The sequence below is a fragment of the Mus caroli genome, chromosome 18 (genome assembly GCF_900094665.2).
Source record: "Mus caroli chromosome 18, CAROLI_EIJ_v1.1, whole genome shotgun sequence".
NCBI lineage: Eukaryota > Metazoa > Chordata > Mammalia > Rodentia > Muridae > Mus > Mus caroli.
The window spans coordinates 62,387,340-62,405,700 of record NC_034587.1 but is presented as its reverse complement, the minus strand read 5'-3'; the positions used below and the strand labels follow the sequence as shown (position 1 = coordinate 62,405,700).

At 44.9% G+C, this 18,361-nt stretch overlaps 1 protein-coding gene across 10 annotated transcripts in view; it reads right to left on the bottom strand.

Annotated features, from left to right (window-relative positions):
* Znf532 (zinc finger protein 532) overlaps positions 1-18,361 on the bottom strand; it is a 109,904-nt gene that overhangs the window by 20,953 nt on the left and 70,590 nt on the right. For 8 of the 10 annotated variants that reach the window (XM_029471791.1, XM_029471793.1, XM_029471789.1 and 5 more), the window contains 2 exons: positions 17,149-17,311; positions 12,229-12,510 (listed from right to left, as the gene is read on the bottom strand). The exons of the other annotated variants lie outside the window; for them this stretch is intronic. In XM_029471791.1, the coding sequence (XP_029327651.1) occupies positions 12,229-12,510; positions 17,149-17,311 (445 nt within the window). The remainder of the gene's footprint in view (positions 1-12,228; positions 12,511-17,148; positions 17,312-18,361) is intronic. 10 annotated transcript variants of the gene reach the window in all.

Here is an 18,361-nt window from a genome sequence, read left to right as displayed (position 1 = left end):
GTATCACAGTAACCAAGGAGAAGCTGGCACTCAGGTGCTGTCTAGTGTCCCAGCACTAGCCCCAACACCTACAACCCTACCATCAGAAAGAACAATCAAGGGGTGGCAATGCCAGAGGGGCCCTGCTGGCAGGGAACTCCTGCTGCCAGGCTGGGGCTGCCTGGCACACTTCTCTATGGTTCTTAAACTTTTTGTAGAAAGAGCTCCTTTCTACAGAAACTACTCAAAACCACTCGCAGGATGGCCACAGTCCACACACATCCAAATCCTTATGGGCAATTGCTAAGAAAGACAGGCAGTTCTAAAACACGATGTGAACCTATAGGAGATTTCCCAGGAACTGACACCCTGCTGTGCTATTCCCCACAACTGCAAACAACCCCAGAAAAGCCTTGGGTCCCAGCTGAGCGCAGTGGGATGTCACTCCCCAGAGTGACATGCACTACAAACATGCTCACTAGTAATGACATAGCCTGCCAGCACCTGAAGGACTAGGAAAGGCTGAGGTGAACACCGAGGGGGCATCAGGAACAGAAACCAATGCTGGCCAAGTATAGGGATATAGATACAGAGACTATGTAAGTCCACACGCTGGCTCCGCAGACAACTAAACACGGAGCTAATAATACTATACGACCTAGCTAGACCACTGGAGGCATAAAGATAAAGGATATAAGGTCCGACCACAGGGATCCTAACACATCCGTGTTTACTCCCGGAATCACTCACAACTACTAAGAAATGGAAACAGCATAGATGTCCACCAACAGATGAGCAGATTAAGAACATGTGGTGCACATACACATGGGATTTTATTCATCTGTATAGGAAAAAAATGAAATCACTTTACAGCCAAACTAATGGAATAGAAAATTACTATGTTAAGAAAAATGAGCTAGACCTGGAAAGACAAAGATCACCAGTGTCCCCAGAGGTGGTCCCAGACTTCAGTCTATGTGAAGGTATGTGGTCATGACACTCTTAGAAGGTAGCTGTGAGAGCAGAGGAAGAACACCTGAGGTAAGGGAGTGGAAGGGAAAGGAAAGAATGAACGGGAGGAGGAGAGAGGCCAGTATAACCGGTGGCCAATGGTAGAGAGCCGGGACTGTGGACCAGGCTCCGCAAAGGCGGGAGGGCATGCAGGGCAGAAGGAAAAGGACTGGCACCAACATGAAAGGACAGAATGAGACATGTGCCTTTCTATCCTAACTTTAAAAGCTTCAAAATCAGGGAAGGGCTTTACAAACCAGACAGAACAGGTGTCTCTGCTGACTGATCCGCAGCTACTCAACATCCCTGAGAACAAAACCCACCACTAAGACTTACCCAGCCCATCAGCCAGCACAGTGCCTCTGGAGCAGTGGCTAGAAACCCACCGGAGCAGACTCACCTCTGCGGCAGGAGCGGGTCTGAGCTCTCCCTCTGCAGTGGCAGCCTAGTGACAAGTCCCCAGGTAGAGTAAATGTGGGAGTGGTCCTTGACAAGTGTTGGTTTTGTCCCTATAACTACTCAAAAGCAATAACTGGGGGTGTATTTTGTGCTCTTTAAGCTAAAAATTGTCAATGCCACCTTTGCAAGCCATTTATATCCTTAAAATAACGAGTGAGGACTTCTATAAAACGATTCCCCAATAAAATACATTAATGTAAATTATAACGATTCTTATAAACATATTAACCATAAAACTGCATATAGGTGTAAAATATTCAACATAAAATTATAATAAAATATACTGATGAAATAGCAAGGTCTATAGCCAAAAATGAATGAATTTTCACAAGACCATCATTAAATGGGAAACATATTTCTAGTGCAAAGCATTAATGTACAAACCAATTTATGTTTTTAATCATCTATTTAAATCTGATGGAAACATAAACCCCAGAGGGAAGTCGCTGCCCCACAGAAGCAGGGGCAGAGCTGGGGCGGCTGGGCCGGCGACCTTCCTGCTGTTGGGGATGGGTGCCAGCCTGGAGTATGCCAGGCATACCCTGCCACCACACCACATTCTGAACCCAGCCAGCCTGTGCACTTAGCTTAACTGCATTTCCCTAACCACCGAGCGATCACAAATTCTAAATCAAAGGACAGCAAAAACTGAATTTTTAACCTGTTGTCAAGTTGATATGATTTTGGCAGAAAGTTGGCATTCTCACAACTGAAAGATAAATTGAGAAAAAGAAAAGACAAAACTATTTTTGTTACACATTTACATATTAAAGTAACTCAGGTCTCATGCCAGCAGTATCAACTATACCCACTAAAGAAGAAGAAGAAGAAGAAGAAGAAGAAAAAAAAGAAAGAAAGAAAGAAAGAAAGCAAGCAAGCAAGCAAGCATCTGGGAGGAAAATGTGCAAGCCAGATGCTATTTTTCTTCTGTTCACAGTCAATGGTCATCATTAAAGGGAGCATCAAGGGTTAAAGGCAACAGACAAAGGAAAATATGATATTTAACCCACAGATTAATAAAGCTGGGGAAAAGAAATCATGCTCTGTCCCTTTTACAAACATGAGTGAGACCCATGTTGGACAGACAGCTTTTTAAAAATGTGTGTCACACATGTGCACATGCACACACACACACACACACACACACACACACGAGTGCAAGCGTGAAGGTTTAAAGGATCCCAGGAAGTCTGGGCATGGCTGCTGTAAGCTGGGGAACACAACCATCATTTTCAAAGGCACAAGCCAGCGCATCCTGCCCCAGTTCCGCCCAGGCCCCGGCGTCCTGCCTACCATTCTCCCACTGCCCTTTCTTTCCTTCAGCTACATCTGGAAGTCTATTCCATGAAAGACTGAAAAATGGAAGGCACTACAAATCATCCACACCTTGTAGAAAAAGCAAGGGGTGACATCTTTGGCATTTGACAGATGGCTTAGTGGGTAAAGGCATTTGCTACTAACCCTGATACTCCGAGTTCAGCCCCTGGGCCACACACGAAGAAAGAGAGAACAGATTCTCACAAGTGGTCTTCTGATGTCTACACATGCACACTAGCACACACATGCCTATATACACATACATACACATACACACAAAAATAGAATTTGCTGGTAATATCTTTAGCTTTGCCCTGAACTGGGGTTTACACCCTTAGGGAACAACAGGAAGACATCCTAGGATCACCTATAATCACGCATCAGATAGCCTCAGACGACTCCTGTGAAATGTGCTACTTCCCTGCACTTGGGTCTCCCAGTTTACCATCAAGAAGAAATGCAGGGTGGAGTTTTGTGAGCTTCTGTGCTTGGGATCAACTTTCCCTGAATAGAATATTCAGCAAAGATGCCTGGTGCTGTGTTAAGCACATGTGCTTGTGCAATAGGGCCAAGGGATGCTGCATGGAGGACCTCAGATGTTTTAAACCCTGGTTGTCCACTGGAATCACCTGGAAGCTTTAAAATAGGCCACATGTGCTCCACTGCCATGGAGACCGGCTATAAGCGGAAGCCCTGTGCCAGACTCGCTGTTTTCTGCAGCTCTCCTGCTGACACACTGACTTCATCTGAGTTGTTTCCCTCCACAGGTTAGATCAAGTGTGAAAAGAAATGTGGTTTATTGAGAGCCTGGTTGTTAATTGCACTGTTGAGCAATCCCAACTTTCCCTTAAAACCATGTGCATGTGGGTTCCTTACTTGACTAAACATCATTATCAGAAATTCCTCCAAGGGCTAGATGAAATGTTTGCCAAGTCTGAGGACCTGAGTTCAGATTCCCAGAGCTCACAGAAAGCCAGGCATGGTGGCACCCATCTGCAATCCCAAGGGCTCCTAGGGCAAGATGAGAGTGGAAACAGGACAATCCCAGAAAGCTCACAAACCAGCAGCCTAGCAAATGAGCAGCAAACACGAGGTCCTGACTCAAAGACGGCCGAACATGAGGACCAACACTGGAGGTTGCCCCTGACCTTTACATACGTGCATGAACTTACCACATATCCACATGTGTGCACACACATGCACATACAGACACACACAGAGATTTAAAAAGAATATGCCTTCTATAGTCACTAGACAAGTCCAAGTTGTTGGACTTTGTACTAAATAATCTCTGTTCTCTCCCCTCTCCCTCTCTCTTTGTGTGTGTATATGTCTGTCTGACACTCACACACACACACACACACAAACACATCTACCTTCCAATAGCTGGACATACTGTCCAAAGTTTCTCATTCTAATTCTGAGAACATACAACAAACAGGCCAAGACATCACCACCTCACACTACAGAGCTGAGCTCCTACTCCACCCACAACTGTCACTTTCCCAGTTACAATTCCTAGTGCTCAGTAGGGATCAACCACACATAAGAGTCTCTTAAATTAAAATAAAACATGGTATTGCCATTCTCTGCGAAACAACCAGGCTCGCAAAGGAATGGCTGGCTGCAGAGCCAGGAAGGAGAGACACAATGACAAAGGGGACATTCTGGGACAAGCTTGCCCAGAGGACACAGGAGCTGTAGAACCATTGGGGAGGAAAATAATTAGGTGTAAGTCCATCCAGCCCTTGACAAAAATGGAGTTTACTCCTACTTGTGAATCTCCAGGAGCCAACGAAACACAGTGACAGAGCAAAGCCACACAAGGCCAGCCTTGCAAGGCCACTGCTGCTGACATGAAGAAGACAGACAGTCACAGCAAAGGGACAAAATCAAAGAGAAACAGGAAAGTGACATCATCTTCAATTGTCTCACCACAAAGCAATGGGAAAATGGCAATTTACAATGAAGGAACTTGACCGTCACCAAAATAACTAAGGGTTCTGAGTTGACAGACCCAGGAGTGAGTCACAGAGCCACCAGGTCACGTCCTAATCGGCTGCACTGAGGACAATATCAGATCTGTGACATGTCTACCAAAACCAAGTGACAAATCACAAGGGACACACCAGACAAGCCCAAGTTGTAGAATCTCATATTAAACCAGTCGCCATGAAGACAGGCAGTGGAGCAAGCAAGTGAGCACAAACTCAAGGCCTAGAGCAGGCACAGAATGAGAAAGGGGATGGATGATTGCAGAACATCTGGACGGTGTCTGGAGACGTGGTGATTGTCCTTCATCACTGATGACGGATGTCCAAGTAAGTTTCTGCCACGTCCTCTAATCACAAAAATGCTAACAGTGGCCAAGACAGTAACGAGCAAACACAAGTTCTACCCAATTTCTGTAAGTCTACAATCACTTCAAAATGACAGATTTTAAATGCTATAAATTTATAAAGTATGTGAAGCAAAGTTTAGGGCTAGAGATGTGACTTAGCTCAGCTCTAAGCCTGAGTCAGTCCTCTGTACTGCAGACACTAACCATGCTCCTGCAAGCCTGAAGTCAGGGCAGAAAGCTCAGGAGCTCAGGGCGATCCCTGGCTACCCACTGAGGGCAACACCGGCTAGTCAGAAATAACAAAGGGTGGGTGGGGAAGCCATTTATCATACAAAGATTCTTCTATGTAAAATTTAAATTTTAAAAATCTAAAGCCGGTGTGAATGTGATGCTGCACACCTATCGTCCCAGGACCTCGAGCTGGGACGCACAGCAAGATCCAGTTTCCTGGACAGGTGAGCAGGATGGCTCAGTGGGCACAGGCACCTGCCACTAATCCTAATGACCACGGTTCAATCCCTGGAATCCACACAGTAGGCAGACTCCTCCGAGGTGTCTTCTGGCCTCCCCATGTCTGCTGCAGCATGCACAGAAAACAAATAAAATGTAATTGTAAAAAACTTAGTCTAGACTTCTGAGAAATAATAGCTATAAAATCTTTCTGTCCAATAAAAACGTGTTGTCATGTCATCAATTTCAAAAGAGCCTGTGTGGTGAGCAGTACCACTTCCGTTCCCCAGGCCACGGACACTGCAGCGGGGTGGTTGCTGTCTTACAAGACCACGCTGCCGGTAGGTGGGACTGCAGCATTCAAACCCAAGGCTTCGGGCTGGCGAGATGGCTCGGTGGTTAAGAGTGCCAACTGCTCTTCCGAAGGCCCCGAGTTCAAATCCCAGCAACCACATGGTGGCTCACAACCATCCGAAACAAAATCTGATGCCCTCTTCTGGAGTGTCTGAAGACAGCTACAGTGTTCTTACATATGATAAATAAATAAATCTTAANAAAAAAAAAAAAAAGCAGACCCAAGGCTTCTAGGCTCCTCCCATGTTAAAAAGAACAGAATCATGTCCACATGGCATGAGTTTCATGATCCATACATGCCCCTCTGTTTCAGAATCTTCATATCAACAAGTTAGCAGGGCTGGAGAGATAGCTCAGTGGTAAAAAGCACTGACTATTCTTCTGAAGGTCCCGAGTTCAAATCCTGACAACTACATGGGCTCACAACCATCTGTACAGCTACAGTGTACTCATATACATAAAATAAAGAAAGAAATCATTAAAAAAAAGTTAGCATTGGCTCCTTTGTCTAGGGGTATTATCAGGCCATGGATTATCCTTTAATCATAAAGATTTGAACAAATGTAGATAACTTAAGTTCTGTGTTACATAGCATTAACTCTTATAACTGCAGAATGGTTGATCTATAAGAATGACCTCAGACATAATCTCATTTAGTAAATATTAATTTGAGGTCCCTAGAAGGATCCCACAGAGCAAACAAAAAAACATCAGGAGATACAACACACCTGAAACTGAAGGACTAAAGCTTGGAGCTCATCAGGGAAATGACGCCAACCACCTAATTTTATGGCAAAGAGTGCAGAGACCCTGTCTTAGGGTTTTACTGCTGTGACAGACACCATGACCAAGACAAGTCTTATAAAAACAACATTTAATTTGGGGCTGGCTTACAAGTTCAGAGGTTTAGTCCATTATCATCAAGGTGGGAGCATGGCAGCATCCAGGCAGGCATAGCGCGGGCAGAGCTGAGAGTTCTACGTCTTCATCCAAAGGCTGCTAGTGAAAAACTGACTTCCAGGCAACTAGGGTGAGGACAGTGGCACACTTATTCCAACCAGGTCACACCAATTCCAACAAGGTCACACCTCCAAATGGTGCCACTCCCTGGTCTAAGAATATACAAACCATCACAGACCCCAAAGACAAAAGGCCTTCTTTGATTGGAAAACTATTTAATTTGCAAACCTGTACTTGCTTGTGGCTAACACAAAAGCCTCCACCCCTGCATGAAACACTGATGTAAAGAGAACAACTTCAATTGGTGAGTTCAGAGACTCTCTGCGATGCACTGCATTGTAAGGCCAAGAGCTGAGCAATAACAAAGCCAAAGCAGGACTCACCCCCAGGCGCTCATGATCAGGGATCAGAGAGATGATGGCATAGTGGGTAACAATGTCTGCCGTGCAAGCCTGAGGATCCAAGCTGGGCCCCCAGACTCATAGAAAGATGGAAGGAAAGCAGTGATTCCAAAGCCCTCCCCCCAGATCCCAGACTCACTGTGGCCTAGACAACATCCTCCCAAGAAATAATAACAACAAACATGCTAAAGACTTCATCACCAAGAGTATGTTAAATCCAGCCACACTGACGTTTTACCAACGTCACCAAATGATCCACCTTTCTACTGGCTTTCTACTGGTTGTCTACCTGAGGCATTCCTGTGACATTCTTCCTTTTAATTATTTCTCCTTTTAAAATACTTTTTAAAGTAAAATATCTTAAAGATTTTTTTAAATGAATAAGGTAGTAATTCAGTATATCTTTAAGTTTTTAATTAAACTTTTAATATATACTACCTGGGGCAGCAAAGTGGCTCGGTGGGTAAAGATATTTACTGTGCAAGCCTGACTGCCTGAGTCCAATCCTCAGACCCCAAGTGTAATAGTCAGAATTAGTTGTCAACTTAAAAGACTCTAGACCAGGGAGATGGACCTCTGGGCATGCCTAAGGGGGACGATCTTCATCAAATTGCTTAAGGTGGAAAGACTGTCTGTCCACTATGGGTGGCACCATTCCCTCCTTAGGACCCTGGACTGTAAGTAAAGAATGGAAGCTGAACAGAACTGAGCATTCATCACCCTCTGCTTCCTAAGTATGGTATCATGTGATCAGCTGCTTCAAGCTCCTCCTGACTTGCTTGCCATGATGGGGCTAGGATATACCCTTATTCTATGATGGGGCAGGATATACCCTTATTCCATGATAGAGCCAGAATATACCTCTATTCAAGGATGGAGCAGGATATATACCCTTATTCCATGATGGGGTAGGATATACCCTTATTCCATGATGGGGTAGGATATACCCTTATTCTCTTAAGTTGCTTTTGTCAGAGTATTTTATCACAGCAATAGAAAAGTAAAATATGATGTAAAGTTAGAAAACTCATTCTACAAGGCTGTCCTCTGATATTCACAAACAAGCCACAGAATCTGTGTGCCTAGACATACCCCTACACACACACACACACACACACAAAACCACACACACACGCACAAGCCAGATACAGCATAATAATCTTTATATCTTTATACCAGTCGAGGATACCCCTTAGATCTTTTCCCAAAACCATGTTAAAATAACCATTCTACCAGCAATAACACCCAAGCACTGGCTGTTCTGTGGCTGGCCCAGCTGCCAGGTTACTGAAAACATACCCCACACATGCATATATTTACTTCCGAGTGCTAACTGTAGTCTAGAATCAAGTGTACCTTCACACTGACAGGTACTTTCTATGCACCGTGGTATTTTATCAGGTAATTTAGCAAACTCAGATACTTCTGGCAGGACAGGAATGACAACTGTGTTCTCCTGACACCTTTCCAAACTGTCTGTCCCCATATTAGAACAGAGTATTTAGGAGCCTTGGCTCATCTGATGGGTGCTTGTCTCCTCACACACAACTCCTTGTAGGTCACTATAATACAGGACTCTTGGAGGTCACAATAGCATGGATAACTTCAGAGGGAAGGTTAGGTCTAAGAGGGCAAGATGCCTTCCAAAGTAGAACTCACTCATGCTAATGCAAGAAGTATTTTCAACCCACTATGAAGTGCAAACCAGAGAGCCCACAGACAAAATGGAGAGGGGACATTTAGTGGGAGAAACAAGCAATGGATGCTACTAAAACATTCAAGAAAAAGAAATCATTAGTTATCAGGGGACCGAGAAAGAATTTCTAGATGAGGTGCTGTCCTAGCTGAGACCTAAAGGATAAGACGTTAGCCACCAGAGAAGTGTGGTCTCTCACACTACTAGACTGGAAGAGTCTCAGAAGCAAATGGGCAGTGTCTGGAACACTGAAAGGACGTCCGGGCTGCCCGAGGAACAGACCCAGGAAAGCACAAAGACATGGCTCTCTCAAGAGAGGTGAACACAGTGTCTTAGGGAGGGATGAGACATGGTCAGATCTGTCCTTTAGAAAATGTTCTCTGCTGCCAAGGAGAATAATATACAAGAACTCATAGCTACCTAGATGAAGCCAGACACAGCCCACAAGGAACTCTCATTTCATCTAAAGAGATAATGTATCAAAGCAAATGCAAAAGTTGCCGCCTTAGCTCGGAGTCCCTGAAATGGGGGAAGAATGTATAGCATTTCAGCGGCCAAAAGGAAACACATGAGCTTTATAACTGGTTCAATAAACAGTATAAATAAATGAGGTGGAGTAATAAATGTGACAACGACTACTCCGCATAGTAAGTTCTTCAAGGTCCAGTACAAACTAGTTGCTAATCATTCCTGCACAAGGACAAAGCTAGATGAAGGTTAAAGCCATAAGATGATAGATTTTTTTTCTTTAAAACTATTATGCCTTTGAACCCACAAATCAATTTTAGTATCATCAAAAGTGTGGCAAGCTATATTCCTCATGATATGATATAAGAACAAAAGTGCAGTGGCTGGAGAGATGGCTCAGCAGATAAGAGCACCGACTGCTCTTCCAGAGGTCCTGAGTTCAATTCCCTGCAACCACATGGCACCGCACAACTCCCTGTAACTCCTGTTCCAGGAGATCCAACACTCTCATACAGACACACATGCAGTCAAAACACCAATATACATAAAATAAAAATACCTAGGACATAATTTTATCTAAAAACTTCAACCTGAGGCTCAGGAGACGGCTCAAAGCAGGAAAGAACCAGGACCTGCAACTGGGACCCCAGAACCCACGCAAAGCTCCTCCTTAGGAGTGCATATCCCAGCACTCTCACAGTGAGCCGAGAGACAGAGGCAGAGACAGATGATCTCCTGGAAACTCATGGTCCAGCCAGCTCAGTGGACGCAGCAGTGAACAAAAGACTCTGTCTCCAACAAGATGAAGGAGTACCTACACACAAGGTTGTCCTCTGACCTCTACATCAGAGCCAGGGCACCTACCTACCCACAGACACACACACACACACACACACACACACACACACACACCCCAAACCCAGTAACGTTAAAGAGAACCTATCGGTCAAACAGTGTCATTTTCACAATAACTGAATGGCACATTTAAAATAAAAATTCAGAGACTCCTCCTATGGATTCATTCTGCATCCCAAACAATCAGAAAATGTGAACACAGCCTAATATGGTATCCAAATACAGTAATAGGTAATATAAAAGTAATTGTGCTTAATTTATTAAGTCTAATAGGGTTGTTTTTTTTTTTTACATTTATTCATTCTACGCATGTGTGTCCATATGACATGCCCTTGAGTGTTACAGCCAAAGGCTACTTGTCTGCTCTCTCCTTCTACTGTGTGGGTCCTGGGATTGAGCTCAGGTCACCAGACATGGCAGCAAGTGCTTTTACCTGTTGAACCATCTCACTGGCCCTTTTAAGGTGGTTTAAAATTCTTACCACTTAGTAATGTAGATTTATGATCTTAAAAAAAGAAAACTAGGGCTAGAGAGAAGCTCAACAGTACTGAGTGCTCTCATAGGACCGAGGTTCAATTCCCAGCACCCAGGGCTCACAACAAGTTGTCAGCTCCAAAGGATCTGACGCTCTCTTAAGTCCCTGTGAACACTGTATACACATGGTGCGCATGCTCATACACACATACACACAAAGTAAAAATAAATAAATCATAAAAGAGAGAGATACAACCATTTGTTGACTGACTTCAGGAGTCAAGGTTGAGAGCTTGTAAGGCATGAAGTTCACCCTTGTACTGCAAACTCTAGGTGACTCACAAAGCCAACAGACGCACTCTTGGGGGGGGTGAGTCAGGAAAGCCACGCAACTGGGGGACCCCCGAAAAGAGCAAGAGTGAGGGCAAGACATATCCATACCCCGAAAATCTCATCTTAAGAGCAGCAGGAGTGGGCTGGTGAGATGGCTCAGTGGGTAAGAACACCCGACTGCTCTTCCGAAGGTCAGGAGTTCAAATCCCAGCAACCACATGGTGGCTCACAACCATCCGTAACAAGATCTGACTCCCTCTTCTGGAGTGTCTGAAGACAGCTACAGTGTACTTACATATAATAAATAAATAAATCTTTTTAAAAAAAGAAAAAAAAAAGAGCAGCAGGAGTAAGGACTGCGCCTCCCCAGTTCTGAGCCTGCATGTCCCAGGGCATGGAGTCTGTGTGACCCCCCATCTTTGCCACCCTTGAGGTAGTCTTGAAGCCCTGTGGCTAAATCACACAGGTTTAATTAACTTCCTCTCTCGTGCGGTAAAGATGTATCCAGCAAGCACCTGGGATTCCTCTTCATGCAAATGAACCCTTCCCAGCACCTTGACACCAACCAATAACATACAGTTCCCCCCAAACCCCTGCCCACTCCCCAGGGTTTATACAGCCTTTGTTAACGTCATTAAAAAGAGAGCTGCGTCACTGAAAACCATCTCAGAGAAGGCTATTCCTCCCCGGCTCTCACTGCCAGACTAAAGTTCTGTGGAACCCACTGCCCAAATATGCTTCATTCCTTCTGCCCAGCCTGGTGTGCAATGGTACCTGGGTACCCAGAGGACAGAAGCAGAACCAGGCTGGCAGCAGTCAGCATCACTGCTGCCTCTGCACCTCCTCTCTTCCTTGCTGGTCACAAGCACTCGGATGAGCCTTAGCCCCATCTGTAGCATCCTCAGCTATCAACAGACCGACAAGTCACTGCTACTATTGAGTGTACGAGGGAAGGCAGGTAGGACTGGAAGGGGTTGGGAATGTCCATTCCACAGATAAAGCAAGTGAGGCACACGGACATTGAGGTCACACTAATCCTAACTACTGGCAGAGACTGAATGGCAAGAGGGTCACCAGCATCCACCAGCGTCCCCTCCTGGTGCCGGAGCATGGATGTCACTCTCACTGACCTTCCCATGCTCTTTCCTCATGTGAGACAGATACACATCCCTCTGTGTGAACAGACGGTCACACTCCCAACACGTCCACCCGAGACTGGCCATCTTCTTGGGTTCTGTGGATTTCTTTGCAGGAGATGGAGACTTCTTTTCCAGTTTCTCTTTCCCATTCACGGACTTGGCATCCTCTCTGCTGTGGTTTGCTGAATTCTGAGTTGCAGGCTTAACGCTCAAAGGCAAGTTTATACCCAAGTTTGGAGGCCCTTCAATACTTTTCAATGTTCCATGCATAGACTGCATAGTAAAGAGAAAAGAAACGCCTATCACAAATCACACCGTTTCAACAGAATTTGACAATCATTCAGAGAAGTATCTCCTAAACTAGAAATAGACATTTTTAAACACATAAGGGAGAAGTCAGACATGGCGCTGCACACCTGTAATCCTAGCACTCAGGAGACAGAGGCAGAAAGATCTCTTCCACAGAAAGTTCCAGGCCAGCCTGGGCTACACAGTGACCCTCTTGTCACAAAAAATTTTTAAATAAATCAAGATGAATTAAAAACAGTGGAGCCGAGCATGGTAGCAAACACCTTTAAATCCACTAAGGCAGGCAGATGGCTGTAAATTTGAGGCCAGTCTAGTCCATGTAACAAGTTCTATGCAGTCTAGGGTGATATAGTGAGACTCCCTCTCAAAAATAAAGTGGGGGGAGGGGGAAGGGAGGGAGCCAGATAAAGAAACATTAACTGTTTTAACTTGTGTGGAGTTCAGAGGGTAACTTGCAGGAGTCGGTTCCCTCCTTGTGCCATGTAGGTCCTGGGAAGGAGACCCAGGCCATTAGGACGGCAGCAGGTACCTTTATCCAGAGAGTGATCTCACTAGCCCTATAAAGAAGCACAATAATACATAACTTTCATGACGGCTCTGCTATGTGTTTTAGTTCCATTTTTAACATTTACCTATGTTGTGTGCGTGTGCTGTGATTGTGTGTGTGGATGTGCACATGCCACAGTGCAGGTGCATGTGAGGCCAGGTGTCTAGCGGGAGTGAGGTGTCTCATTCCACCGCTCAGGGTGGCCCTGGAGATCAAACTCAGGTCAGCGGGTGCCTTAACACTGAGCCATCATACTGACCATAGTTCCACATACCTCTCTAAAGCTTACCCATCAGCACCATTTAACGCTGTCTGAAGGCAGGCCCCTGTCCTGAAACATACTGGCTCTTCCCTCCCTGTGGGAGACCATTTCCCACTTGCAGAACTGTTTAAGTAGGCTCATGTGCAGAAGTATCAAGGCCCATGATCCAGCAAGACATGCTGCTTTGCATATTTTTGGAAACTTTGGGTACAAGTACCATCAGGGCTTGGGGGTAATTCTCACCTCCCAACTCCCCTTTACTAGGAGTGTACAGTTTCTCTGAATGTACCCAGTAGGTACTCAAAAACTCTTTTAAAATCGAGTAGTTGTTTATTATCACTAATACAGAAGCCAACAAACAGCTATCCTGAACCTATAGGATTCTGAATGTGGGTGGGATAAAGTCAGTAAAATGAGACCCTTTTTGTTCCTCCCATTCTAAGCCTTGAGTGTGGGGCTGAGCGCATTCCTGGCAAGCATTCCATAGGACATATGCGGCTTCCTTCCCACCTTTTATTTTGAGACAGTCTCATCAGGTTGCTGAGGCTGGCTTGCTCAAGCAAGCTTTGAACTTATGACTCCAGTAGCTGAGGTTTGGGCCTGTACCACCAGATCTAATTAATGCAGTTGATTCTAAAGACTGGCTCACTGTCATTTTTGTTGGCTCTGTACTAAAGGCAGCAAGCCTGTGCCTTGAGACATAGCTTATCTGTTCAGGACCTCTGACATCAGGGTTCCCACGGTCACAGAGACTAACTCTATGGAAGGCTTGGTGCCCCACCCTCCCTGAGTTGTCAAGATGACATCATTCTGTACCTCCCCTCCCCTGGGATGCTTTCTAAACAACACCAGCATTAGTGGCCTTCTTCCACACAGTCCTGCCCAGGAAGAAAGGTGAGTTGTATGGTATTCTCGCCAGGAAAGGACACAAGAGTCAACAGGCCCACCCATGGAGTTGAGAGCAATGTCTGATCAGGGGGAAGCAAGGTGGACAATTTCCTTACCGTCACACCTATTTATTTTCCATGTACATGCCAGACTTCTATGTGCACAGAAGGTACCTAGTTTGTGCCTCAGTACACAACTTGTCTGCTTACACTTGTGTGTGTGTGTGTGTGTGTGCAATTATGCATGCATGCATGTGTACGTGAATGTGTGCGTGCAAGCTTGACATGTGTCCATGGAATGACCAGGCCGTCATCCATCCATTTTAATAACTACACTCTCTCTTCAACCCGAGTTTTTAATGTTTCTTAATATTTAAAATGCACGTGAAGGAGCCTCAATCCTTAAACTTTCCATAAGCTTCTATGTAAATGGAAGAGGGGGCAGGGACACAAAGTAACTTTGGGGACAGAAATCATGGAAAAGAAGTGAGGGTTCTGTCAAGACAAGGCAGAGCACTGGAGTCCGTGCTAAATGCAGGCATACACACTCGAGTAAAAGCAAGGCGAAAGCCAGCTGTCTTTTTAATGAAAGGAATGCAAATGTACCTAGCACATGAAATCCTTAGAACCATCTAAAAAAAAAATAGTAATACAACTTAATTCTTTCAGGACTGATTTTCCCTTAGCTCTTGTAACAGCTCACTCAGATGAGCATAAATGAAACGTTCGCCTAAATGTGAATGTCGGTATGTTGTGTAAGGACCTCCTACAAAGTAAATGAGCACGGATTCTGGAAGAACAGAGATATTATTAATGTGAATCAACTAAAAATGGGCCACCTGACACACACACGCAGAGAGAGAGAGAGAAAGAGAGAGAGAATATGAGTGGATGAATGTGAAAGAGAACAGAAGAGAGCAAGAGGGGAGAGAGACAGACAGAGAGACTGAGAGTCAGACAGACTGACAGAATTAATGAGTGTGAGAACAGAAAAGAATGAGGGAGGGAGGGAAGGAGGGGGAGAGAGAGAGCAAGACCACCTCCCTAACACACCCCCATTCCAGTTCTGCTTCATGACTATATATCAGAGGGGCATTACAGGTATTAGACAAGCTAAATTTGAAACAAGAGATGCATCACTTTAAACATAAACATGCCTCTAAAAAATTGTATTTAAGCCGGGCATGGTAGGTATGCCTTTAATCTCAGCACTCGGGAGGCAGAGGCAGGCGGATTTCTGAGTTCGAGGCCAGCCTGGTCTACAGAATGAGTTCCAGGACAGCCGGGGCTACACAGAGAAACCCTGTCTCGAAAAACCAAAAAAAAAGGTATTTATTCTTACCTACCAAGCATAATAACAGGAGTTTAAGGACAATAGGATTTATTTAAAATAAAACCAGTCCCATTGCCTTCTTATCACACAGGCCGGTTAGTTCAGGTGACTAAAACCAATCCAGGCCTGCGGCTCGGGGTCAGGTCCTCCGTCCTCCATCCATCCATGTTCACGATTACAAGGAGACCCACACCCCGGAGTACACTAACCACTTGCTGGTGCCAAGATTAAGTTCCAGAAACCAACTCTCAGCAGTCCTTCGAGAGGCAACCTCCAGCGAGGCTGCCTCCCTTTCACAGGGAAAAGTAAGAAGCCATAGCTCTCTGGCAGCAGCACTCGCCACGAGGAGGCAGGAGCAGGAAGATTTCGGGAAAATCAAGGCCACCATGGTTTGGTTTCCATAGTAGGTAACCTAGCCTGTCATCGTAAGGCCCTACCTCAGGAAAAGCAAGCAACCTGTAATTACATGAGCCTTTGAGGCTGACAGAGGAGCTTGGTGCCTCCTGAGGGGGTGGAAAGAAGAGAATCCAAATGAATACCAAATACTACAGCAGGTTCAACACCCAGTCGACCCTAAATGTTTACCATCAACTAACTCAGTGGCTAAGAACACTTATTACTCTCTGCAAGAGAATCCACTTACAGGGGAACAGATGCCCTCTTCTGACCTCAGAAGGAACCAGGCTACAGTGCACATACATCACACAGGCAAAACCTCATACACAGAATATAAATTTAATGAGATAAGGTATAACTATGCGGCCCTGGCTAACCTAGAACTTGCCATGTAAACCAGGCTGGCCTTCAACTCAGAGATCCTCCTGCCTCTGCCTCCAACTTAATATCTGCCATCATACCTGAATTATATGCTATTTTCATAGGGAGAAAAAAGCCAAAAAACAAAAACGAAAAACTAAAGGGTATCAAATACAATAAAAAGTTAAAAGCTTATATAATTTCAAAGGGGGGAACCAATTTTTCTGAATGTATCAATATTTATATAAATTAGTATAACTCATCAAAACTCCTATTTCTTCATCCTGTATGACAGAATTCTCAGAACAGACAACTACAAAAGCTAAAGAGATAGTTCAGCAGTTAAGGGCACATATTGAACTTGCAGAAGACCCGGGTTCATTTCCCAGTGCCCACGTCACAGATTATGACAGCCTGTTCCAGCTCCAGGAGAGTCTGACCTCTGCCTCTAAGGGCATTTGAACCCCATGCACATACCCAAACAGACATAATTAAACAAAAATAAACCTCATATTTTAGAGAAAACTTCACAGTCATCAGTTTCATGTACATACAGAGAGCCCTAATAACTTTATTTAAACCAGAGCATGCACGCCTGTTCCTTTTCAGCAGTCTTGGGGAGACAGAGCAAGACTCCTGGATACACAGCACCCCAAAGCCAACTGAACATGAAGACAACATGTGGCAATGGGCCGGTATCCATCTCTTCCCCTCAATGTAGCAGCATGCTCTACAGAAATCTGCAGCTCGGCCAGGGCCTACAACCATGCATGAATCTGCGGTTCACTTAGACGGGAGGAGAGACGCGCACACACACCTTGATATGGTCCATCATAAGTTGCTTCTGGGCATATAAAAGAGAACAGTCTGGACACTTGAAAACAGACACCTTCTGGTTGTCAGTGTGCTGGTCAAAGTGGCGATACAGCAAGGTTTGCAGAGTGAACACAGTGTCGCACATGGAACACTTATAGATTATTCTAGAACAGAAGAAGCGCAGCGAGATACAGTCAGTCAGCCTCGGCTCACGTCAAAGCCACTACTTAGCATCTAAGGAACTCGGGGGTAGAAGTCATTGACAGGAGACACACGAGAACATTTTAGCTGTGAGGCAAGCTTTAAGACAACCGACATTGCTCAATCACAGCAGGTAAGTCTTTGGTTCTAAGACACACTCAGCAACATTTGTTTAGAAAGCTTAACCATGCTGCGATGGGCATGTTTGTACAAAGCCTACTGGTACTGTAACACACAGCAAGAAACATCAAAATCAAACCATCAATTTCTCTCTATCTCTCTCTGTGTGTGTCTCTGTCTCTCTCTCCACCCTCCTCCCTCCTTCCTCTCTTTGAAAATAAAGATTGAAAAGGACAATTCAACTGAACAGTGCATCCTAACCCAAGAAAGAATGTGGAGTGGTTTTTGTTTCTTTAGGTGAGGTCAAACAAAGCAATACAGCTCAATGATGGTACCCTAACTAGAAAAATAATTTGATTAAAGAACTAAAGACACCCAAACTCTAATACTTGCATATTCTGAGTTTACATTTAAAATTAGCCATTTTTCTCTTGAATATCATCCTTTCTATACCAAATTTAACGCAGAAATATGTACGCCAATGCACAATCACAGAGATAAACACACACACACACCATAGGAAACCTCAATGCTTCTTAAAAATGGTTTACGGTACCCACACAGTAGACACCATTTCCATACCCAATGCATCATCTCAATCCACCTCCTTAACTTAATATTTACCAACTTAGAACCTTCTAAGCAAATCTCTTCTACCCAGTTAGATCTTTCCTGAAGCTCAAAGCTCCAGTGCGGGTGTTTGGTGGGATTGGGGCGTGTGCAACACCCCCCGCTGTGTGCAGCTGGGGCACACACCCCTTCCTTACTGCTCCAGGTCATCCTGGAGGTCCTATGAAAACCTGGCTCCTTTGAAAGACTGTGGAACAGGCATGAAGAGTCTAGGAGAAACTGAGAAACGAAGGGGAACTACTGGCTAAAGAGAACGGCGGGGG